The 26,300-nt window shown below is 37.0% G+C and overlaps 1 protein-coding gene across 1 annotated transcript in view; it reads left to right on the forward strand.

Moving 5' to 3' along the window:
* NUBPL (NUBP iron-sulfur cluster assembly factor, mitochondrial) overlaps window positions 1-26,300 on the forward strand; it is a gene marked incomplete at its 5' end in the record, with an annotated part of 88,048 nt that overhangs the window by 4,007 nt on the left and 57,741 nt on the right. Inside the window, 2 exons of the mRNA XM_085301813.1 lie at window positions 1,066-1,100; window positions 13,623-13,713. Of these exons, the coding sequence (XP_085157939.1) occupies window positions 1,066-1,100; window positions 13,623-13,713 (126 nt within the window). The remainder of the gene's footprint in view (window positions 1-1,065; window positions 1,101-13,622; window positions 13,714-26,300) is intronic.

The raw sequence follows: 26,300 nt of genomic DNA on the forward strand, positions 1-26,300 counted from the left end.
GGAAGGACTGTGAAAACACTATATTCCTTATTAACCTCATCACCACATAAATTTTGTAAGCTGGGAAACCTGCTTCTCAAGTCATTTTAAGTGCCTTCGTACTTTTTTCTGGTAGAACAAGGTTGGTGGCCACTTCTTAAAAAGTCCTCTATGTTGAGATACAGCAATGTGTAAAGAAAGCATAAGGTTTACCCAATAAAGTATTTTTCTTTTTAATCTTACGGTTGAGAAGATAACACCTACAGTTTAGTTMTGCTGAATTTCCAGTGAGGCCTTCTGACATAGTTGAAGCTGGTGATCTGTTGAAAGATATCACTTCTTGCCCTGGGCTTTTTAGTTACTGGAATAAAGTAAGTATTGATAGATGTACAGAAGMTTTAAACAAAGTGACAGTCATCTTAATTGCTTCATCCTGCTTTCCTGTCTCTTTAGTTGCTGCAGATGCTTTCAAGGTAGTTGAGACTTCATTTTCTAATGTAAAAATCAAGTGAAAAACATGCATTTGTACGTTCTTCCAGAAAATATATATTTTTTAATATGTCACAAGAAATGAAGAGGTATGTGCCTATTTCTGGTCAGTGTGCTGTCACAGTTTAGTTCAGTACTTAATCTCTAATTTTAAAAATGTTAGCTAGAGACAGGTAAGGATAACTACAGTAGGGTTACTTTATTTTCTTAGTATAGCATCTCTAGTTTTTAAAAGGCAAATAGGTATCTCAAAGACTTTTCTTAACATTTTTCTGTGGCAAAATACTTAGAGTGTTTTTGTTTTGCAGTGTCCCCCCTGAAAGCTTAGAGCTTGCATATTTTTGCTGATTAGCTTTAATTTGATAGCCTACTAACAAGTGCTGATTGAAATGTGGGTACTGCTGCCACTGAAGCTAGTAATACTATGRAGGTGCATAAAGCTAAGAAATAGTAGGATGAATGCAATTATTAAAAATGATGATCAGTATTTATAATATTTTTTTCTCTTGTAAGAAACCATAATATCTAAATATGTAGGAGTTAATATGTAGGAGTTCTTGCATTTAATCTTTTTTTTTTCCTTCCTCTTTCTTGCAGTAAATATAGCCCTCGCACTAGCAGCAAATGATTCGGTAGGTGAACATCTAATTATCAGCCTTAATGTAAAAAAGCGTGTGAGTCATAAATAAAATGGTTACTGCTGGCAGCAGTCATGTACATTAAATCAAAGCATTTATRCTGTCAGTTAATTATTTTTCATAGACTTTTGGGTTTGTATTTATTTGTTTGTAGTGTGTCAATATCATGAATGATTAAATAGGTCTCTTTCTTCATCTGGGTTTGGCTGTTCCCTTTCCCTTGTGTATCTAATTTCACGTGCAATTCTGCAAGCATGAGTAGACATATTAGAGGATGCTTGTAGAGGCTGGAGACTTGGATTTTTTTTTTCTTTTTTCTTTTTTTTTTTTTTTTTTGGAGTGGTACTATATCATTGTCCAGCAAAGCTCAAACTGTAATTTAGGCTGCAAACAGGCAGCAGGAACCATTTGAGTGTTAAAAATGAGGAGCCTTTATTTCTATCTGTTCCTATAAACTGGGAGTAGTTCCATTAAGTCCATTTATTGTCACAAAAGTAATCTCAGAAGCAAGCTTTGGGTTCTTTAAATTCCTGTGCTAGGATGTATAATACAGGATTTATACCATAAAGCATTAAAGCAATAAATACAAAACAAAATAGTTTAGGCTTTAGAAGAGTTTTCTGTGGGGATGTTGTGTGAGTCTTTTGAAGTATGGTGAAAGKTCAAGTTCATTGATGATCTGCCTTGATGCAAGGGTCAGAAGATACATGGGCAGAAATAAATCCTTAAGATGAAGCACTRCTTTACAAATGAAAATAATCTAGGAATGTGTTTTAAGCGTGGCTTAGGAATTGCATCATGTGTGTGGATGAGGATTAATCAGCATGGATTGATTAGGAGTAGTCAGCATGGATTCACCAAGGGGAAGTCCTGCTTAACTAATTGGAGAGCCGTCTATGATGGAATGACGGGCTGGGTAGGTGAGGGGAGAGCAGYGGACGTTGTGTACCTTGACTTCAACACGGCTTTTGACGCTGTCTCCCATAACATCCTCCTAGAGAAGCTCAGGAAGTGTGGGTTAGMCGAGTGGACAGTGAGGTGGATTGAGAACCGGCTGAAAGGCAGAGCTCAGAGGGTCGTCATCAGTGGCGTGGAGTCTAGCTGGAGATCTGTGGCTAGTGGCGTCCCCCAGGRCTCAGTCCTGGGCCYCATCCTGTTCAGCTTCTTCATCAGTGACCTGGATGAGGGGACAGAGTGCCTCCTCAGCAAGTTTGGAGATGATCCCAAGCTGGGAGGAGTGGCTGACACACCTGAGGTCTGTGCTGCCATTCAGAGGGATCTGGACAGGCTGGAGAGCTGGGCRGAGAGGAACCTCCTGAGGTTCAACAAGGGCAAGTGMAGAGTCCTGCACCTAGGGAGGAATAACCCTAGGCACCAGTACGAGCTGGGGGCTGACCTGCTGGAGAGCAGCTCTGCAGAGAAGGACCTGGGAGTGCTGGTGAATGACAAGTTGACCATGAGCCAGCAGTGCGCCCTAGTGGCCAAGAAGGCCAATGGTCTCCTGGGGTGCAYTGKGAAGAGTGTTGCCAGCAGGTCGAGGGAGGTGATCCTGCCCCTCTCCTCAGCCCTGGGGAGGCCTCATCTGGAATACTGTGTCCAGTTCTGGGCTCCCCAGGACAACAGAGACATGGAGCTACTGGAGAGAGTCCAGCGGAGGGCTACGAAGGTGATCAGAGGGCTGGAGCACCTGCCCTATGAGGAACGGCTGCGAGAGCTGGGCCTCTTCAGCCTGGGGAAGAGAAGGGGGGGGGGGAAATCTTATCAATGTGGACAAGTACCTGAAGGGAGGGTGTCAGGGGGATGGGGACAAACTCTTTTCAGTTGTCCCGTGTGACAGGACAAGAGGCAGTGGGCAGAAACTGAAGCACAGGAAGTTCTGCCTGACCTTGAGGGGGAATTTCTTCCCTGTGAGAGAGTGACGGAGCCCTGGACCAGGTTGCCCAGAGAGGCTGTGGAGTCTCCTCCTCTGGAGATGTTCAAGGCCCGTGTGGATGCAACCCTGTCTACCATGCTCTAGGTGACCCTGCTGAGCGGGGAGGTTGGACTAGATGRTCTCCAGAGGTCCSTTCCAACCTTACTGATTCTATGACATAAATGTTGAGTTATTTGACTCAGTTCTCGAAAGACACTTGGTAAATATTTCTTAATTAATGTTRTATAACATAGAAAGCAATACTTACAAATCAGTAGCAAACAAGATACTCAGGTTTTCTTACCTGATAAATGTGGCATCTCTATCTGTGTGTTGTATAAGACAAGTTAAAGTAAACAACAAGTAGACAGAATTACGTCATGCATTTTGCTACACACTTCCTATCAGAATTTTGTAAAAGAAAAGCAATATTTCCCTAAGATTAGCCATACTTGATAAGAAGAGGTTATTACAGGAGTTATATGAAGTATGTACTGTTTATTACAGCATCTGATTTTGATATAACACAGARATAAAAACTGAATTAAAGAATCTACTGGAGTGATTTCAGAGAAAGATCTGTCATCTTGAAAAGCAAAACTGCTTGAATGGTTCCTTCTAATGTACTTCAACAGATCACTTTGTAGAAGTATTAGAGCAAATGCTAAGTTCAGTATCCTGCAAACAATTTGTGTTGTGGCATAGTCATTGAGTAGCTCAGTGGAAAACGTGAACTAATCGCAGATAAGTTTTCACACCAATTAATACATGTATCATGTATATGTATAACGTGATATAATAATAAAAGCCAGTTGAACATGGCTTTAAACATGAAAATGTGATACACAACTTGAGTAGCCCATTAAAATACTTGTATGGCACACAAATAGAAGAGGTGAAAGTCAAGAATAATTGAAGAAGCTGTTACTGGAGTCATTTGGGAAATCGAGGATTGAGAAATCCTTTTAAATGAAACTGAGCAGAATTGAGTAAATGTGTAATGTGCTAGTCATCTTGGATGGTAAGTTTATGTGGTGGTGCAAAATTGAAGGCCAGAAACTGATGGATGTTAATCAGTGAAGAGCAGCTGAAATTGATGAAAGTGCTGTGGCTTACATCAACTGACAGCGCAGATCTAAGAAGTTCCTGACAGTGAAGTTGTGATGTAATGACAAGTTATAAAATGTGAAATTAAGCTGAATTTCATAGTCTTAACTCATTCTCTTTTTAAAATTTTAAATAAAAAAAACCCTTAATTTAAAATAAGCGATGGTGTGTGTCATGTTGATATTTTATCTTTGGGCTTGACTTTGTTTTCAGCTGTGTATTTCTGTTGACTAGTTTTGGAGTCAAGGTTATAGAATGAGTATCTCTTGGTATTTCAGTTCAGGCTGGGACTGTTCAGTGCTGTGAACTATAGAGATCATAATCTTTTGCTACAATGAAATAAAGAGGATGTGATCTAAGAATTCGCAGGTGCCTACCACACCAAAGCAAGTAATCTATTGAGTCTAAATGACTTCAAAAATTGTCTTACTTTCTTATCTTTCAGGTGCTTTTTTCCGAAGTTTATGCAGGTCAGAGTATTGAGGAAAAACTGTTTTGTGGTGAGGGATCTTTGAGGATGGTCTGTCTGTCTGTGGAAGATGCTTGTAAAGGAGATTGGATTAGAGTAGATTCCTGCAGATCTCCGGAGAAATGTGACATCTTATGTTTTTGCTGGTGTCATATACTGGAAGATTATCAGTCAGAGCACGAAGGGATTTCTTGTCCTCTTGTCACCTTTCATCTCTTCTTAAAAGTCTGCCTATTTTCTGTAAACAAAAAACCACCCACGCTAGTCCTGTAGAGTATCTCTGTGGGGTCTTTATTTGTTTTCGTTTTTTTTTCTCCCCCTCCCCCCCCAACGTGGAAGCTTTTTTGGGTGTTAGTGATGGTCTGAAGTACTAAACCATCAACAGAGCCTGAAACACTRTCAACACAGTGTTGTTGACAGAGCTGGGATTAGAATTGAGGAGTTTGTCTCGTGTGCTGGTGATCAGTCTGCTTGGCGTATTTTTACCTTTGTGGTTACATAGTAAATAATTTAGACAGGATTTCRTTTAGATACCTAGATACCATGAATCTGATGTTTAAGACAAAGCTTTTTATTTTATTCTATTTATTTATTTCCACCTTCTTTAATGTGAGGCCAGAGAGACTAGCAGGACAGCTTATTATCCCTTTCTGGAACATGAGATTTTCAGTGCCCTGGGTTGTCTGTTTTAGATGGATTAGATGATGGTAAGAATTGTGCTAACGCTTSTGTCTGTACGAAGGTCTATAAATCTATACAGTTTTCTTCTTGTGTTAAGAAATAACTTAAGATTCTACCCTTGTGTCCTATTTTTAATTACTTGCTTAGTTTGACGTCCAATTCTTCTAGTTCTTTTGATGTACCAGCAGTCAGTTGCACTCTCCTAGGAGCACTTGAGAAGAATTTTTGGGTTTCATGCCAGGACGAATCATATTCAGACTGGAATGACTATTTATGAAAGCTGCCTGGCCAGAGACAATTTATTATAGTAGAAACAAGTTGAATTAATAGATGCCAGCAATAATAGGATAGAGATTGCATGTTTATGAACAGACTATTTTAGTGAGCAAACACCAGCTGTGCATGACTAAGGATGGCACAAATCCAGTTGGGAGATTGCATGCTTATGCTGTCACTATGAGGCAAGCTCACTAGTCAGCTTTCTTTTGACTCTGTGTTTTTTTCCCAAGAAGATTTTCTTTTTTCACTCTAGGATGAAATGATTTTTGTGGTGTGAAGGACAGAGGAGCAAAAAGTAAAACCATATGGAACAAATTAGTATGTAAGTGTAAGCAAATGTTCTTTGCTCTGGGGTAGTCGGAGCACGTGATAAAAAGAAGCATCAGTTGTAAGTATTCCAGCCTAATTCCACGTAAAAGGATTGGGTCAAGGAGACTAAGGCCAAAATTTGAACTACATCAAGAGTGATTTTTATCTTTAGGGAGTGGCCTTTGTTTTCCCAAGTAAACTCACCAGTTGCTGAGCAACATAATATTTAAAATATAAGACCATGCTATTGTGCAGAGGAGGGCAGCCAGCCAGCAGAGGGAGCGCCAGTAGATGAGCAGAGCTTTTCCCCTGTGTGTTCCAGAAAGCCTGTTGTATTGCGTTTAACCTCCCACAGTGAAATAACAAACACATTGTTCTGTAATGTAAATAAAATTGAAGAAAGTTAATGATTAGCTAAATGAAAAACACTTATTCAAACAATACCACAATCAGAATGTCACATTACACAATTAAACAAAACAAAAAAGGAAAAAAAAAAACACCCCACCCTCTTGTGGCTATCTGCCAGTTTTTTAGTATATACTTAATTATTTTATACTAATGCGTATTTACATGCATGCACACATACTCTTGAGTAGGAAGTTTTTTGGAAATATGTGAGTTATATGAAAATTATACAAGTCTTCATGTGAATTTACTGTTGTGATAAAGCTATTTTTTGGTATTTCAAAACCTGTAAACAGCACACTTCAATGAGTTTGAAGTTGCATAAAATCCCTCAACTTATTTTTTTTTTCACATTCCAAACTGTTTTTCCAAATATTTGGCTCCTGTAATCAAATTACTTGTACACAAACTAATACCTGAATGCTGCAGTGAAAGGTGATTTTTATGATTTATATACATTTGCCCACCTCTATAGAGTAGAAGTGTTATGGTGGGGGAAAAAAGTGTTGGATCATCTGCATGTTGTTGAATAATATGATCAAATTCATTGCTTACATTAGATCTAGCAAAATAATTATGCTTATGACTCTCTCTGTCTCTCTCTCTCTGTCTCTGTCTCTCTCATATAACAAAGACCTTGAAGATGAATGCAACGCCAAGAGTCTCTTAACAGATCTAGAAGATGACCTTGGTTTACGTAAACATAATTGTCAGAACTAATCGGCAGTAGAGTTTTGTGGGTTTTGTTAAGCTTGAGGTTTGACTCAAATTATGCTGTAGGCCTAAGCTTGCAATTTGCTACCTGTAAAACCGCCATTAAAGTAACTTTGTTTACTTATCTTTACCTTCTTCTGATTTCCTACTTCCTTGTCCTCCTCTATGAGTTTGGACATGTGCATAAATTTTTTTAAGGTACATGAGCTTATGTGTATTTGTTTTAGTAGTCCTAAAATGGGAATTAAATGCATTTCCTCTTTACTGAAAATACACAATTGCCTCATACCTAATTACAATATAAAAATAGATTGGATGTAGGGAAGTGCTTCAGGAAGTGTACCTTGAAAAGAAAGCAGACACCATTCTGCATGTTACTGTACTTTTGCGTATTTTATCAGTGTGTCCTGGAGCCTATTAATTTCAAAGTGTTTCTAAGGAATTTTTATTCTATTCCAGTCAAGAACATGGAAGCATTTTTTTAATGGGAAGATAAACTTGGTCTGTGGCGTTTACTGTTGGATTTTTGATGGATGATTAATTTTGAGTATATGCAGTTAGAATTATAAAAGTTTAAAAAGCTTCAATTCATGAATTTTGAGCAGATGAATGTTGTGTTAAGAAATACTAATGCATTTAAATGTTTTGTGCTAATGAAATCCTTAAAAGAAAAAAAAAATTGAGTGCTTTGATTTATGGAAGCCTGGTTTTGGTAGTTGGACAGAAGATGTGTTTGAAAGTGTGGCTGAGGGAAAAGATTTGCGAAATCCAGTAGAAGTTTTTTTGGTAGATTTGATGGTTTTTTGCTAGTACAGAAAAAATGCTGTTTAGGAGAAAAATAAATTCAGAAGAACTTAGTGGGTTCCTTCAGTATTTATAATGTGAAGAAAAGCTTCTGGCCTTTCTTCTGATTCAGCCTTCTTAATAATTAGGGTTTGATTTCTAAGCGTCTTTATCTTTGCTTAGAGAGTTAGAAGACTYTTAACAGCTATAGATAGTAGATAATTTCTTTATGCTAGACGATGTAAGTAAGGCTGGAGATGTCAGTTAGAATTGATCAGGGTTATTTGGTAATGATAACTCWGTTTATAGGTCAGATTAGCAAATGAGAGAATAAAGTTTTGAGAGTGTGGTGGTTTTTCAGTTGAAACATAAGTAAAAATCTTACGTTGTACATARACTATTTTACTCTATACCTAGTTTAGAGAAAATCAGTCTTTACTGTTTTTAGAAACATTAYGTGTAGAGTTAGTTACCTGTATTGGTGCCTTCAGCTGTTGAAAATTCACTGATGAGGTCAGAGTGATGTAGGGGTTGGAACATGAATTCGGGATGCTCTGAAAGCATTTAGCAGTGAGGCAACTGGTAGAAATGTGGTTGTGTTAGTGTTTTTTTTTTTTTTGATGATTTAGTTTAAAAGTAGTACTTCATTGAACTTTTTTGAATGGGATAGATAATATGCAAGCTGGCCAAACAAAGGTGAATTACTGATATCTCATTGTGTAGGAATCTGACTAGAAACTAGTGCAAAGTGTTGTRGGAAAAAATACCAGAGAGATTCTGTAGCTGGCAGGAAGTTGCAAGATATTTATATAAAGGAAAAATGATTTTTAGATAAGCAGAAGAATGAGTATTTAAACAAGTGTGCTTTTCTGGAACAGATGGTGGCAAAATTGCAATTACATTTTTTTGACTTCTATCCAGTTTGCAACCAGCCACTTAAATAGTGCATAGCTGAGAGGATTGGAGAATCAGGGATTAAAAGAAGGTTATTCAGGTGTTAGTGTGTCAAAAGAGGAATCCAGAACCTAACCTGATTTTTAACTTGCCCTTTGTCCTATATGTAGCTGCTTGCAATTTGGGATTAGCTCTAATTCTATGACATTAGAAAGGTAAACTGAGTGTCACTGGTTATGGATTAACAACAGCTTTGAAGAGCTGACACCTTCAGAAAGAGGATATATAAAGATCTTTATATAAAGATCCTCTATATGAAGAGGATAACGCAGATAAACTACCCTTAAGGGTTTGGTTAAATTGCAGTGAGAGCATTAGGAAATGTATATTGGGTGTGAATTGCAGTGATTGTATACATAGATGTGCCTGGTGAGACTATTTTTTCAGAAGTGTTTAAAGAGAGGGCTATGAGGGAAACTGATATCTTAATAGCTGATATGATGTGTGACTAATGACAGTGAAGTGAAAGTGATGAAGCAGTCAATAAGGTAAAAGCAAAAGATGAAGAAAAGAGATGCTGTAAGTTTTTGGTTTTGGGTSCCCCCCTGCCCTTGAAGCCTTGGGCTCCCAGATGACAGAATGAGACCACGAAAGCTGGCACTGCTGCTGCAGAAAGAACAAATCCAGCAGCGTTTATCTGGTGCTAGATATGATACAACTAGAAAGGAAGGGAGCCTTAAAAACACTGCACATATATGAATATATATCAGTTTTTAAATACGCTTCTTACTGCATATGCCAAAAAATTATATTTGTTTTCACATGTACAGGATATATTTTTCTGATTTTGTGCGCCTTCTGACCTTTGTAATGTTGGTAGGAATACTGCTGTAAAAGGAGCTCTATAATTCTGGATGTGTTAGTATGGGGGAAAAAAAATTTAAGGAGCTTGCCGTATGTCTAGGGACTTAGAAGTACACAATTAGATTATATGGGAATGGTTATTTCATCAGTTATCAAAATCTTTATAGAGTTTAAACTGTTCAGAACTTGCAGTCAAATAACAAAAAAGCAAGTCTCTAGGAAGTGTTTGTAAAGTGTAGGAAATGCAAAAGGTTGATTCAAGCTTTCTTTTAGACCTGGGCTGGTGGAAGGAAAYGGACAAATGTGAACTTGCCAACAGCTGTTAGGAACTTGACTGTTGTGGTGGCAGCTGGACAGACCAAATGTCATTTGTTAGTAGACAACAATATTTTTATAGGAGGAAGTGTAGCAGTAAGAAGAAAATAGTGGMGTTTTATCTACCTGAATCCTTTTCCTGCAGAATGGAGACAATGACTGTAGCAGTGTTATTTACTGTGTCCTGAAAAAAACTTAAGWGCAGGGGGACTTTGACATGCTTGGGTGTGCTTTTGAGTGCTTTATTTTTTATGTGCGTAACCTTTGTATTRCTTAGTGAAGAAAAATCTGATTCAGCTTTGGCATGTGATGCACGTGCATATGAAGATAATGTCAGAGGACAAGTGTCCTAGAACTTTCTTTCTTTCTTAGTTGCCTTGTTGGCCTTGCCTCTGATACCCTGTAATCTGTTCTTTCTGCCTAGATGATTTTTTTTTTGCCTTTCATATTTTTTTTCTTTTTGGATTTATTTTCATACAACAGTACTTTGAAAGATGATCAGCTGATATAGCTGAGATATATGAACTATGTTGAGTTACATGGCCGAAAACAAAAAAGTCAATAAAATGTAATTTTAAAAAATCTTTGAGAATTGTAGCTTATATGGATTAAACTCYAGTCAGCATCAGAAATATCCTGGATTGATAGTTCTGATTAATAGTTTCATATAGTAGCATCCAGGTGTATGCAAGAGATTTCTTCTCTTGGCGATTAGAAGCATTGTGCAAATACTGAAAGAGATGATGATTTGGACAGAGYCTCCCTTAGGACTCCTTGGTAGGTGCCATAATGCTCTGCCATCATAATTAAACCTGAGTAAAGAGTTATTACTAGTGTTCGAGAGAGACTTGCATACTGCAAAGAAAGGTATACTTGGCAGAAACAATACCCAAAACCTCTGCTTACGGGGCTAGTGCTGTCCGTATAAACTGCTGCRTTTAGAAAACATGAACTGTTCATACATAACATGTTGAATAGTGTGGTGAAGGAGAACCTCCATTAAGCTATCTTTAGTCATGATTTAAAGCCAATGATTTAAAGAGGAGTTTCCAAAAGACTTTGTTCCTATACGCTTGTGGAAGGCATCGTGCAGAAGGGAACGCTTGTGTTTTCATTAATGTAAGTTTTGGAAACTGGAAAATCTGTGATTATTCCYCCCACCCTCATTTGGAGACTCTCATTTTACCAAGCTCTATCYAGGAACAGAAAACAGCATGTCTCAGAACAGGTATTGTGTATTTCCTCTTGAGAAAGTGTGTGGATTTATTTATTTTTTTTCCTGAAAACTGTCAGGTTTATTGTGTTAGTTTTGCTATTTGAAACAGTAGTTGAATTTGCAAAACTGTCCTAGGTAACTGAGGGACATTTTTCTCCAGTGTGTTTGCTTATTCTTTGTCTCAGGAAGTTTAGTACACGTGCAGACACATTTGATGTGAGTGCTCCTGCTGAATCCCAGAAGTATGCAGCCTTTGGTGATGAAGACCTGGCAGTGTCCAAGAGGTCTTGAACTCGATCTAATTAATTTAGATTATCTTAAACCTTCAGTCCTTTCAGACTAAAGACAGAATTGTAGAGAGCTGTAAGGTCGTCATAGTCGGTTGATATTCATGATGTTTTAGTGTTGGGGGACAAGACAACCCTCAAAGTTGCAGTACGAAGAATGTCAGGTTGAAAACAGTGGGTAGGTTTTTCTGCAAATATTTACTTCYATTTCAGAAGTAATTAGGTAGCGCAGCCCTTAGATGATGTTTTGATGGGTTCGATTAGCTGCTGACACATATAAAAGGGCTGAGTCATGAATCTTTATAATCTGTTAAAATATGCATTCTGTCAAAGAACAAAGAAGCTCTAATACTGTTGTTGATGTCTTTCAAATTTAACATAAAAATGGGGTTTTCCAGGCTCTCTTAAATTGCAGCTTTCATACATTAGGCAAGCAGTAGAGTAATTTATCAGAGTAACTTTTGAACTTTTTTGTAATAGCTTTTTTAAGATTTTATAAAGAAACATTAAAAAATCTAAATGAAATCCATGTAGTTATGTATGCTTTGCTCTCTGTCTAATAAAAAGAAAAAARTATATTGAATCACTGAACACGTTTGGTTGATTTTTGTAGTAACACTTTTTTTTAAAGTACATACTGCGGTTTTAATTTACTGTAACAGTTTTTTTTTTTTTTTTTTTTTTACTTTTCAGCTGTAAAATTTCAGATGCATTTGGCTTGTTGTTAAGGATATCTCCTGAGTTCGCTGTCAATAGTATTAAAATCCAAACAACAACGAAAAAGGAATCTCCTCCGAAGAAAACAAATCCAAAAAATCCTCCAAACTCCAATTATTATTTATAAGTTAATTTTATTTATTTTAAATAAATTTATTTTATTTATTAGTAAAAAGGATCAGACTAGCTTCTCAGTCRTCTGGGCTACCTTATGAGGTAGTTTCCTTATGTTAGTTGAAATTCAGCTCTATTGCATTTACATTTAAGATACCTTTCTTAATTCAAGTTTGTTAAAAGGAAGTAGCCTGAATATCTGGGTTATTAATGAGGTAAATTTCTGCTTTTAAAAAAAAAGGCCAGAAAACTTTCTCAAACTGATTATGATGCAATGGAATATATTTAAAAATCCTGTTCAACAGCACAGACACTGTAGACTTGCAGGAAAAGCCTCTTTACATTTCTCTGACCACAAACCTCATAATTATTGTTGAGCCTTTATCTTGGTCTCCATCTTCCCCATCAAAGGCTGTGATAACAAATGCCTTAATGTGGTATCAAATTACTAAAGCTTAATTTAAAAGAWATGCTTTGAAATGTGAACAGTGAAAGTCTTGCTCAGCGTTGTTGGAAAAACTCCCATTGCCCTAGTAGGCTTTGAAACAAGCCCTTTAAACATACTTGCTTTGTGATTTTGTGAAATGCTGAATGCAGTCAGCTTGTAATASTGGGTAAGGTAGATGCTCAGCCCTTTAAAGAGCTGGCTCCGTGCTACTTAGTTTGCAGAACTTGCTAGAATGTCTTGCTGTGTGCAGGGAAAAAAAATCAGTGACGTGTATATACATTTAAAAAGAACATATAGAAATTAATCTTGCAAGTCTGGAACGCATAGTTGAAACAAATTATGTTTGAAGATTGTCTGATGTATAATATGTGATTGAATAATCCCATGTTTTTAGCATTCTTTTGTGTAAATCTGTGTGGTAAAATGTTAYGCATGCTTAAATGGCTTTATATGCTTGCTTTTTTATTATCTTCAAGATAYCTGCAACAGTTGACTCTGGGTACTCAAGTGATAAAGATAAAACTACGTACAGATTTTTTTAAAAAAAAACCCAACAAGCTAAAAATACATTTTTATGTTTTCACATGTGTGCAGCCTGCTAATGAACATAATAATGYATATAGTGGTTTGTTACAAATAAATTTGGTACCTTTTAAAACATTAACATATATCTACCTAAGTACGTGCAGAGTAGRAAGAAAATTGCTTAAAATGTTTGTCAATATATAATGATTCTGGATTGTAAATAAGATTATGCTAGTGAGAATACTGCATATTGAGAATCTAGATTTTTGCARAGACATCTGTTGGCTCTAACTTGTAGGGACATTGTTATATTTCCTGCTTCAATAGCATCTTAGAAAGAGAACAGTGATAACCTWTGTCTAAAATAAAGAACATATTTTTATTTCTGCAGGCATCTTTGGAACTTTGTTTAACTAATAATTTTTAAGATAAGGAAGATATTTTGACAAATACTTTTTTTTGCTCCTTATACAGACAAAAGAAGTTGGCCTGCTTGATGCAGACATATATGGGCCTTCAATTCCAAAGATGATGAACTTGAAAGGAAACCCAGAATTAACACCAAGTAAGTGTGAAGTGAGTTTTTGGGGGGAGTGGGAGGAGGTGCAGCTTTTTCTTTGTACAGGGGTGAGCACTGACCCCTTCAGTGATGCCGCATTGTTGTGATACAGAAGAGATACAAATAGAAGATGAAGACTTAGTGTAACCACTTTATTTTATTAGTGAGGTTGTTTTCAAAGCTGATTTTTCCAGCTAAAAGCATRTTTGGGATCTTGTTGTTTAATCTGGTACACAGACTTTGGGAGTTTCATGGTTTATTACTAAAAACTGTGGAAAAGGTAGCCAGAGAAGGAAGATTATTACCATTAGGTTTATAAATTCTACTATAACAGTCCTCCCCCCCCCCCCCAAAAAAAAATCACTTACCAAAAGAAGGATCATTACAGTAGCTTGTATAAAATGTCATGGAACTATTTGTCTTTGACTTCTTTTTATTCAACCAAATACGTCAGGCTCTTTAATTCAATTTTATTTGAAGCTGTGTGTTGAGGAATGCAGTGATGATGACTTCACTAAGGGAAAGAAAAGCCAATAGACAAAACTTCCTGCTAGGAGGGATTCTGATTTAGATCACAGYGTATTTGGGTAGGAGAGCATAGAGAATATGATAGGGAAATAAGGGAGACTTAAGTAGATTAAGGTTTGAATCAAGGCTGTGTTACCTTTCAGAAATTTGACTTGCACCTTGGCCAACCAGGAGTGAAAYGAGTTACAGCCCTGTCCCTCTATAGTGTTTATATGATAGTGAAATATGTCTCCCCTACTCCCCCCAGCCTGAGATGATAGRTTTTTAATATTTTGTTTTGCGCATCCTGAGAGAAAGTGTGTGTAATTATAACATCGAACCTTAGACAAAACCAGTCCCACACTATTATACTTTACCTACACAAAAAACAATTAAAAATCCGCTAGGCTCATACTGAAGAATGATGAACTGATGATATTTGTTGACAAAGGGAATGAGAACATGTACCAGTTCGAACAGAACAAAAATGGGCTTCAGCACCGTGACAAGGACGTGGAACTATAAATGCCAATTAATGTTTCTTGACTGGAAGTCATGGCTAAGTAAAAGGGAAATAATATTTTCCTTACACTTTAATTCTTGCCATATTTGTATAGTTACATTGCTGCTGTTTTAAAACATCCATTTGTAACCAGTGTTTGTGTGTTCACGTATGTGGATGTGTAGTGGGTGTTACGCTGTGTAAAACAGTGCTGATATCTTTTAAGTGTTACTTACATGAAAATTCTGTTTTCCTCATGCTACTGCTGTTTACTCTGCATGAAAAAAGTAACGTATTTCTACTTAAAGTTGCTCTGCATGTGCAGAGGAAGAACTGTGCTTGTACAGGCAACTGTGAAATGTCTACATTTAACTGTCAAACTTTCCATGTTTAAGTACTTGGTTTGCAACTAAAGAATTTATTYAAATTAATTTATCAGAGTGCTTGTTCTACTGTGTTTCTACATGATTTTTTTTGAAGATAAAGGCTAATTCTGTAAAATAATGTAAAAATAACTGAACCTTCTTGTATATTATCAACAGAGTTTGATTTCCTGATAGAAGTTAAAGTATTATCTTCTCTTGCACGCTGGGCCCTGTTGAGAATATATGTCATGTAGACTCTGTGTTTTCCTGTGACAGATTTTGTTGCTATGAATTCTGTGTTTGAAATGCATTATGTAATGTAAGTACCAGAGCACTTATGTTACAATGTCCTCCATATCTGTCCTCTTTTCCTTCTCACCTGCTGCAGCTAATATATTATTCAAAAATGGTAGTTCACTACTTTTTTATAGAGATCTTTTTACAAGATTTGTAAAAATTTATGCRTCTACATTTTTTTTTCACTGCCTGAAAAATTGCTTAGGTAATTTTGGACTTATCATAAATTTTGCCATATATTTGATCAACCCATATCAGATTTTAACTGATGTAATGAGACATAAATAAGGAACAAGTTGCCAGACTATTTGATATTGTCAAACCAATTAATTTGCTAGAAATGCAGGACCTTAGGATATATTCAGTCAAATATTAGGACAGCTCAGTTTTAATTGTATGTAAATTTCAGTGACTGTAGATATTCTTGGATGTAGAACTGAGAATTATCTATACACTTTTGGGTCAATGTGTTTTGTTTTGTGTAAAAAATACGAAATTCGGTAGTATTATGGAAAGAAATTGGAGGATCTCCTGGAATTGAAATGGATACTCTTGTCTTTTAAGATAAGCACCACATTTTAATTGCCAAAATATATTTTTCTACCTCCATATGGAATGTAAGAACAAATATTATCAGTATTTAAAACTATTTTTTTTTGCTGTCAGAGTGATGGATTTGCATACTTCAGAGACTTAACACATTGCACAAGTCTATTGCAAAACTGATGTAACAATTTAATGTGAATGATAACAAGATAGAATTTGCATTTCTCCAGAAATTACTCTGTGCACTTCAATTCTTGAGTTGATGAAACTATAAAATAAGAACAAAAGCGTTGGCAAATTAGCTGACATGAAGATGATTTAATTGTGAAAATAAGAATTTGGAGGACTTGGGAAGCTTTAGTTGTGAATTTTGAGGGCTTTTAATAAGTGACAATATGCTAAGCTTGCATGAATATCAGATCAATGATAGGTTATCTTCTCTTTAATGAGCAACATTGTGTGTATACATAGATATATATGAACATTTAATTTCGGTATAATGGGGCTTTAATCATACTTTCCAATTTTGATAACACTTTGTCAAGAATAAAAACATAAAAATCTAAATAAGCATTGTTTCAAACAATAATTGAGCAAAACCAGACRCTTCTGAATTAAAGATGTGCATTATCAATGTATGTATAGTAATTCTTAAGTCAATTCCAAATTAATTTTTTTTAATAGGATAACAGTCAAAAGCCCTGTTTAAAGTCTGTTGCTGTCTACAGTATGAGGCCTGGATATGAGGATGATGATGAATATCATTTTTTGTTACTGAATCCTTAATTAATCCTAAGAGGTACTGAGTGTTCTTACACACAGATTTCTATTTCTTTCCTCATATGTAGCAGTGGAAAAAGGGATTAGGGATGCTTGGCACCACACAAGATAAATCTGTACAGCAATTACCACATTTCAGTAGAGAATGTTATAGTTATGCTATAATTTAAGCTTTCAAATGAATTAGGAGTTCCTAGGGAGGAGAGAGTGTATAAATGGAAAATGCTTTATTAATTTGATTTTGCAAATTTTAGCAAAGGAAAGTCTGCCAATATTTAGTAGAATATCAATCAAAATACTGTAAATGGTTATGAAAATATTAATTAAATTCATTTGTGAATCTTTAACTAGATGTTGGATGATTATGTAATTATGGAATAAATAATACCACCTGCAATATATACAGACGTATAACACAAATAACAAAAGCATTTCTTCTACTCTTTCCCGAAATAATTCATTTAAGTGTTATTTTCTGGCTTAGTGAACTGCATTTTTTAAAATTCATCATTTAAACTAGTTGGCAGAGAGTAAAACCTATTATATTGCCAAAAGGATATTGGAGAATCACCTTTTTGCCAGATAAAAATAAAATCTCTTCACTTAAAGGCATTTCTGGACTTTTTCCTCTTCGATATTTGAATGCTCTTTAAAAATTTTGGAGCTTAGTTGCCATTTTGTGATTTCCTAAGTGTCCTTTTTATTTCTGAATAAAGCAGTAACTTCARAAGATCACCAGTAAACCTTTGTTTTTGAAGTCTGAAATTACAAAATTTCTGAGAGAAAACTAGCAGTAGTTTTGTCCTGGTCCCGCAGAATCACAGAAACGTTGGGGTTGGGAGTGACCTCGGGGGATAATGTAGTCCAGTCCCCCTTCTCAAGTACAGTCACCTGGAGCAGGTTGCCCAGGACTGTGTCCAGTTGGGTTTTGAGCGTCTTAAAGRATGGAGACAGCACAGCCTATCTAGGCAGCCTATTCCAGTGTTCGGGTATGCTCACAGCAAATAAAGTGTGTGTTTTTCTGTTTTGGGTTTGTATTTTTTCCTCCCTCTCTTAGGTTCAGATGGAATTTCCTGAGTTTCAGCTTGTGCTCGTTGCCCCTTGTCCTGTGACTAGGCAGCCCTAAGAAGAGGCTACCTCTCTCTTCTTTACCCCGTGCGTTGGATACTTGCRCACRTGGATGAGATCYCCCCGAGCCTTCTCTTCGCCAGGCTAAACTGTCCTAGCACTCTGGGCCTCTCCTCACATCACAGATGCTCCTCCAGGCCCTTAATCACTTCAGTGGCCCTTTGCTGGACTTGCTCCAATATGTCTGCATTTCTCCTGTGTTGGGGAGCCCAGAACTGGAACCAGCACTCCAGATACCTCTCACCAGTGCTGAGGGGAGGGGAAGGATCACCTCCCTTGACCTACTGGTGATGCAGCCTTATGCAGCCAGGTATACTATTGGCCWCTTTCCCTGTGTGGGCACGTTGCTGGCCTGTGTTCAGCTTTTCCAGCATGACAGCCAGGTCCTTCTGTGCAAAACTGCTTTCCAGGTGATTGGCCCTTAGCCCCACTGGGGCTAATAATGTTGCAGAAAATGAAATCACTGAGAAATTTCTGAAGTCATAAATAGACACTTGAATTGTTTTCACTGGGGCAGATCTATGTATCTGCTAGTCTGCAGAATCTAATCAAAAAGAGATGTGTTAAAATACTGTCTGTTACAATTGTCTAAAAATGTCTCCTTGAAATAGCTGTATCAAGGGATTGTTGTACATTCATTTGTTGGTTGAGTAAAATCACTRATATGACTGTGTTTGTAGTACAAGATTTTGCCGGTGCTACTGTGTGAATCAAGAATGTAACAAAACATCCATATGAACAGAAGTTAGTATGTTGGCAGCACTTATGGATGCAGCCGTGTGAACAGGAAAGAGCTTTTTTTTTAATGTATCTGTTCAGATATGTGATGTGATTGCACTTTGCGAGGGGAATTTTTTGAGATATGTTGTTATGGTGTTGTTAGACTGGGAAAGAGTCTGCGGTGTAAACTAGTAATGTAGCTTTTCTAAAAGATGAAGATTGTGGCTTAAAATGCATCCCCAACTGAAAGCATTTTATGTCTTCCTGGTGGTAATCTTCAGGTCTTCAGTTTCTTTCCACAGCACTTAAGATACTAGAGTAGTTAAATAGACAACAGTCTRCATAAGGTAGTTATTGAGGTATCTGTGAAGAAGTTTCTTGATGGTATATAAGTGTTTAATTTTAAAGCTACAGCTTGTATTCCCCAGTAAAGTTGTTTGTATTACATTTATAGCAGTGGAAGAGTTGCATCATGATTAATTTACATAAAAACTAAATCTGAGTTTCTCTCTCAAAAAAGTATCRTATTTTGTTACAACTATTACTTCTTGATTTGTGAGCAGGTGATTTTTAGATTGTGTATAGCCTAGTGTTTTGCTTTAGTGATTCTATTATGGAAATAGCCTGTGCCAAAATTCTGAGTTTTACTTTTGTTTAAGCCTCTTGGTTTAGATGATGTCTTATCTCAGATGTTTATGAAGGTGACTCAAGTGCATGTGTGGTCCCATGTCTCTTACCTTCTTTGGGCCACAAAACCRTGCAGTTTTGTCTTTGCAGATGTTAAGTTAGGGCCAAACCTTTCCTGAAGCTCCTTGAGTTTATCAAGGGACTTCATAAGTATGGGAGGCTTTTTTTTTCAAAATACATGTGACTTTTTTTTTTTTTCTCACTTGAATAGACAGTCTGCTCCCACATCCTGGTGTCTGTTCATTGTCCTGAGGCTAGAAAACTTGATAACCTGATGTTTTACCCTTCTGTCCCCAGAGGCATTCTCTTTTTTCACGGTCACTATCGTTGGTAGTTAGTTGGAGGCTGAGTAGGCATGTTTGGGCTGCAAATAGCAAGAACACTTGCCGATACCATTATAGAAAGGAATCGGCTGAAGTTGGTGGCCTTACTGGTTGAAAATTCTTGTACTAGTGAAGGGTTTTTTTATTTTATTTTTTAATAATTGGCCCAAAGAGATGTCTTATCCTCAGGTGAGTGTGCATAGAGAATAGATTATGAAGTTGATGATAACTTCCTGGCACAGGTGGTGGAGAAGCCAGTGAGTAGAGGTGCATTGCTGGACCTTGTACTAACAAACAAGGAGGGACTGGTTGGAGGTGTGAAAGTTAGGGGCAGCCTTGGCTGCAGTGACCATGAAATGACGGAGTTCAGGACGCTCTGAGGAGGAAGCAAGGCAAAAAGTATGATTACAACACTGGAGTTCAGGAGAGCAAACATTGGCCTCTTCAGGGACCTACTTGAAAGGTAGGGCCCTAGAAAGAAGAGGGGTCCAAGAGAGCTGGTTAATATTCAAGGATCACTTCCTCCAGGCTCAAAAACGGTGCGTCCCAATGAGTAGGAAGTCGAGCAAAGGGGGCAGGAGACCTGCGTGGATGCAAGAAGCTCCTGGCAAAACTCAGACAGAAGAAGGAAGTTCATGGAAGATGTAAGCAGGGACAAGCCATCTGGGAGCATTACAGGAACACTGTCAGAGTATGCAGGCGTGTGACAAGGAAGGCCAAGGCCCATTGGGAATGGCAAGGATGTAGAGGGTGTAGGAGATTGTAATGCAGGTGTGATTAAAAATGGAAAGGAATTTATAATGAGTGGGGAATGAGGGTGGGCAAAAGTACTGTTCTAAATCCAGTGAAGTTTTCTGTATACTTCTTAAATTACTGTTTGTGATATTTGAGTAGATAGTATACTTGGCGAAAGCCATGGCTTTCTATAGCAGTAGACCTGCTTAATCATTTCACTGGATGTTTTGAGTACCTAAATGGCTGTTACACCTACAAGTATCACAGTAGTGTATGGAATTTGTGGTTTTGAAACACTCCAGATTGCCTATGTAGCTTATGTAAACTCTACAAGGAATTATTTGTAGGCATATTGTTGTGGCAATGGTATAGTTGTTAGCTGCTATTTAAAAATACGAGGGGAAAAAAAAACTTCTAGAGCATTAATTTATTAAAATTGTATTTTTCATTATAGATAAATTCATAGTTATGAACAAAAACAAGGCAAAGTATAAAGCGAGAAATGTAGCAAGTTATTGTGACTAGCATTTACAGAGAGCAGTCTTTGGATAAATGGCAAATCAAATTTTACTAAATGCTATATGAATTACTAGAACACTGTAAATAACTAGAAAAAATACATTTCAATTACTTGAAAGCAGAAGTCTATTACCTTATGTAAAGATTTGAATATTTTTATAGAAATAAAAATTACATGCTTATTAATCTTGTAGTGCAGAATTATAAATGATTCAATGTAGGTTGTAGCTAGCAGAAGTCCATTACACTGAGTTTCACTCGTTCAGCTTTTATAGAAAGTGAAATTAAACTGCAAAATGTTTTTTTTTTTTAAGAGTGACATGATAAGCATTTCATTGTGCAGCAGGTGAACATAAAATTATTTTTTCAGTTTGTACACTGAACACGTTTACTTGTTTGCTTATTCTGGAGTAAATTTTTTCAATCTCTCTTCTAAAAGTAAAATTAAAGCACTGTGACTAATCCTGAATTTTCTCAATATTTTTGTTACATTATAGTTTCATTGTCCTGTTTTTTTTCTCTGGGTGTGTTCCTTCCCATTTCTTTCCCCTTGATGTTCTCCCTCTTTCCTTCCCCTTCTTCACAGTACTGCTAGTAGTAGTAGTAATAACTATTCAGGAAAAAGGATGAAGCTGAATATACCAAAAATAGGAAAAATTGTATTTTAATCCTTTCCTTACTGGAGTCTAAAAGAGATAGTAAGATGCTTAAAAACTGGTGTCTTTTCCCCTAAGTAATACTCAAAATCTTGTAAAGTACACAGAATTTTATTTTACAGCTGGTGAAATTAGTACAGAATCACTGAAGGGTTTATGGAGAGCTGTGAGAAATGCAAAAGAGAATCCTAAATATACACAGAAACTTTTTTAAGTGAAGAAGGAACAAGTTTACCTTAGTTTTAGTTGTCATCATACTTTAAGAGTAGCTGAAATTACACATAACCTTTCTGAAAGGTTTTGCCCCTTTTCTTCCATTTCCTTTCACTGACAAGTTCATTTTTGCTCTTACTTAACCTGAAAAGGCTGAAATAATTCAAATATATTGATTTCTGTATTTTTGCTTTAAAAATGATGAAAGTCCCTAGGTAACCAGGTTTTTGGAGGGAAGTTAGATCTCAGAGTAAAGTGAGGGGTAAAGTGTAGGGAACATCYGCTTCTTGAGTGCGTGTGATTTGTGATTTACTGTCCTGTTATTGTGTGACTGACCGGGTGGTGGTCCTTTCACAGAAGCAGGTCAGTCCTTTAGATACCATGAACCTACCTAAAAGTTTTGCATATCAGGACAGAAGCTTTGAACTGAATGCARTGTTGTCTATTTTATTCCTCTGAACGATAATGAATTTAAAGTATCCACCCAAATTACCTGAATAAAGCTTTTGATGCACTATAGATGGCCTTTCTTGGGCTCCATGGGGATCTGAAGGCTTTTAAAAATGTGGGTTATTTTAAAGATTGGAAGGAAGAAATTCATGGTAGGTAATTACGCAAGATATTTAAAAGGAGTCCTATACTTTAATTCCAAATCTAGCAGTTAGCAATACTTAAAAATGGGATAGAGATGCATCTGATTGACTGTGCTGTTTACTTGTGCCAGGCTTGCTTTTGAGGTATCATCTTCCAGCAAGACTCTGCAAAATAATTCTGGTAACAAAGAATCTTTCTTACAGAGCTATGTTGCCTCTGCAGGCTATCAAGAGGGAAAAATGGTGAAAACTTACTCTAGTAAAGGTGTGGTATGGCTGACTGGGTGTGAGAAGCAAACCTGTTGGAAAAAGCTGTTTTTTTCCCTATTTTTTTAAATGCAATCATTTCTGAAAGTGAATTGTATTTTAAGAATTGAATAACATTTGATTCTTATTAGTAGTTTGTTTTGGTGTAGGTATTTGTGATGGCCTCACGGTTAGATTAACACTGTTAGTACAGGGTGTAATGGGAGCTTCCTGGGGCAGAGCTCTTTGAGCTTACAACACAAATTGCCGTACCTTTGGGGCAATCCTGTRAGTAAATAGATAGCACAGTGTGAAGTCAAACTTAAAGTCTCACCTAGTCTGTCACTTGTCATACAACATTCTGGCCTTCTGGCATAAGCAGTTAGAATGGTGACTGGATTTTTAAAATATAACTCTCTGATTAACGTTTTAGTGCCAGCATCCCTCGCCCTCTGACCTGAGTTCGTGTCTGTGTCTCGTGCTGGCATGYCCTGGAGCCCTGCTGCAGTCACTTTTGCTGTCTGCTTTTTTCTTTTTCTTTCCTCTGTTCTACCCATTTACTATTTCTTTTCTTCTGCATTGTTGTGTGGAATTTAGTTGCTTTTGCATAGGAAACTGGTAACTGCTTTACACACCCTCGGGTATGATGGCAGCCTCTAGCTGTCTCTTTGGAAGGTATGGCTCTTCCATACGTCCTCTCTCAGGTCTGCTAGCCCTGTACAGATCTTGCTCCCTACTGCATCCAGAGTAGCATGAGGCAGCTGTTTCGGCAAGTGAAGCTCACTCTCTGTGTTACTTTTCCTTTTTTTCCACAATTTAAATATGTTTATTTTCTACATACATGCTGAAGTCATCTATCTCTTTTTTTATTTTTTTTCTTCTTTTTCATTTTGATATTGGAAATCTTTGGATTCAGCCCTGTATAGTCTAAAACCTTTAGAACCTGAATTGTCCTGCTCTGGAATGGTGGCTTTTCTGACTAAAATAGAGGACAAATAAGTTCCTTGTAGTATTTCAAAGTAACAACCATATGAGACTTACTGTTCACTTTGTTTAACAGAAGATGCTGTATACATTGGAATCCTAATTGAGATTCTGAGAGAATCTTCTGYAGTCACTGCAGCATGACACTGTACACAACTTAAAAGCAGTTGAGAAAAAAATTKATGAGATTTTACAAGTGACCAGGCTAGAAATCTATTTCAGCTTCTCTATACGTATAGCACATTAATTGAGTTTGGATAATCTTGTTTAATATGCAGGAATCCACAGAATATTCTGCACTGTGTCATTCCTGACTGGYGTGGTGGCTGTGTGTTTTGTCGTGCTGTACGTCTTCGGTGTTTCAGCAATGAGACATCGCTGAGATATCAGGAGGTGGAAAATTAGAATTTGTCATGAAAACCTCAGCTAATGATCTGTACAAACAGCAGCAGAACCTCTAGCTTTTGTGTAAACTGTGAAGAAGTACCAGTCTGTTAAAATTTTGATAAATGTATGTGGAGAAGCTACTGTGTTATTAAAAAAAAAAAAAAAATCATATGGAAGACAGGAATAATTACAATTATGAGCTGTTCAGAAGTACTTTTTTAAACCCATGGCCATTGTTCTGATGCTGAAGTGTGACGTTAAAATGCTTTTCAGAGGCTCAGGTGTTACAAGCTGTACGTAGTGCAACTTTCTGCAGCTTTTTCTGCAGAAATCTATTTTCTCTTCAAAATGGATTTGCTGGGGTGTTGTATGATCATTACATACACATTTAGCTAATCATTATAAGCTATACTTGCTATTCTTCAACAGCATGATGACCTCTAACAGAGGTAACAAGACATCATAATCTTCTGGAATGATGGTCTCAACCTACCTGMTCAGAGAAGACTCAGACTAAGCCTTTGCTTGCTGAAATGCCTCAATCACCTCTTGAAGAATAAGCCAAGAGTTGAAATGTCCCCTCCTATGTAGTTTGTAGCTCAGTAAATACTTTYGGTGCTGCACTAACCTGTGACCACCACTACAAGGAATAACTTGGGCAAGGAACTCGGGATAAACTGTAAGTGTTAACTTTGGGCAGAGGGAGGAACCCCACAATCCCCACATGTGTTATGAAATGCAGAATATCTCTCCTAATGACTTTGTCATTCTTCACCACATGAGTAACAATTGAGTCTTCATACTAGTACTGGAACATTTTAAATCGGCAGTCAGCTATGCTGCTGTAATGAACTTGCATTTGGCTGCCTTTTCCAGTGCCCTGCTTGTATCCTACTGGAAGAGGCATTGTATTGGTATTTGTGATTTTGGGGAAAACGCAGCATCTTATAATTAGGCCATCAAGCTTACCAAAAAGTTGAAAGCAGGATTATTTTATCTGGAACTGATCTGTCAGCGCTTGTGTTACTGTGTCCKTTTTGATTTTTAAGAGATCTGATTTTATTGTGTGTTTTGGGAGTGGGTTCTGAATCTGTGTGGTAGGCATCTCAACAACAGCAAAGGAAATGTTAACAGAAAATAGGGATGTTACTGAGATCTCATAAAGCTAAATCCTCTTTACATATAATGTTTTAGAAAACCTTCACAAGACCCAGGGCAAATGCCTGTTGCTTTTGATGGTGCAAGGGTGATTACCAGGCTCCACTTGAGCACTTTAGGTTTGAGATAGTCTTAAAAATGCCCTTTAGCAGTAGGCAAACCGTGGGGTGCTTTGCAGTATTTCGTAGTACTTTGAAAATATGCAAAACATCGCAACCAGAATAAACAACAGGTTGTGAATTGTTCTTGTGCACTTCCGTAAATTCGATTAAATCTTGCTGCTCTGGCAGTTTATACTCCTTGTTGTGAAACAAAATAAAATACTGTTTCCATAAAGTGAATCCGTGCTGCTGAGAAGTAAACAATGCGCACATTTTAACAACAGAGTCTGTGCCRCTTTGGCTGCTCTGTAGGTCAGTATTGAGGTACTTACAGTAACTCTCCCCTCACTGAGGTGAATGAGGGGGAGGTCTATGAAGGTATATCTCTTCTGTGAGATTAGTACATCTGCCTGGGCTCTACACAGAGGAAACTGTCCGTGCAGGTAGTGGATATTCATATGACAGTCTCTGGATACTTGACTGTCACAGTTTAGATGACTTGAACTGAGAAATTGCATTATATTTTGGTGAACTTTCTCAGACTTTCTGCATCTTYTCTGTTCTTTTCCTCCAGTTCCTGATTCTCAGATGCTGAGCAATCAGCATTAGCCTCCACTTTTTGCTGTCTGTTGTTTTTCCTTATAATTGTTTCTATTTCATGGTAAAGGTGATGCAATCTTTAGTGTTGCAATGATGTATGCTGTTGCAGGCATATGTATTTTTGAACTCTTTCAAGTTTATATGCAGTCATTTTTCTTAAGACTGCTAATATTGTAAGTTGTGCTGATGCATATGTTGCTTAGAAGGATGCCAAAGCAGCTGCTAGAGATGGCTCTGGGCTGCTGAAGTTCAAATGTCATCAAACTCTTCATCCCAAAAGAATCTTACTGCAGGGGGAGCAAGTAAGACAGCTTCCTAGAAATGTGATCAGATAATAACAGATTGATCTTTTTTGAGTACTCAGGTACTATTTTTGTATGAATTTGGAGTTTGGCTTTTAATGTACTGTTATATTCACATTACTCTGTGTGTATGTGTATATATATGCATATATATGTATGTACTTCATATGTACCAAAGGGTTTTGTTGAAATATGTATTGTGATTTGTTTGTTTATTGCTTAAAGTATCTGTTCTGGATTTTGC

The sequence above is a fragment of the Rhea americana genome, unplaced genomic scaffold (genome assembly GCF_003343005.1).
Source record: "Rhea americana isolate MKP2758 unplaced genomic scaffold, rheAme1 scaffold_18, whole genome shotgun sequence".
Taxonomy (NCBI): domain Eukaryota; kingdom Metazoa; phylum Chordata; class Aves; order Rheiformes; family Rheidae; genus Rhea; species Rhea americana.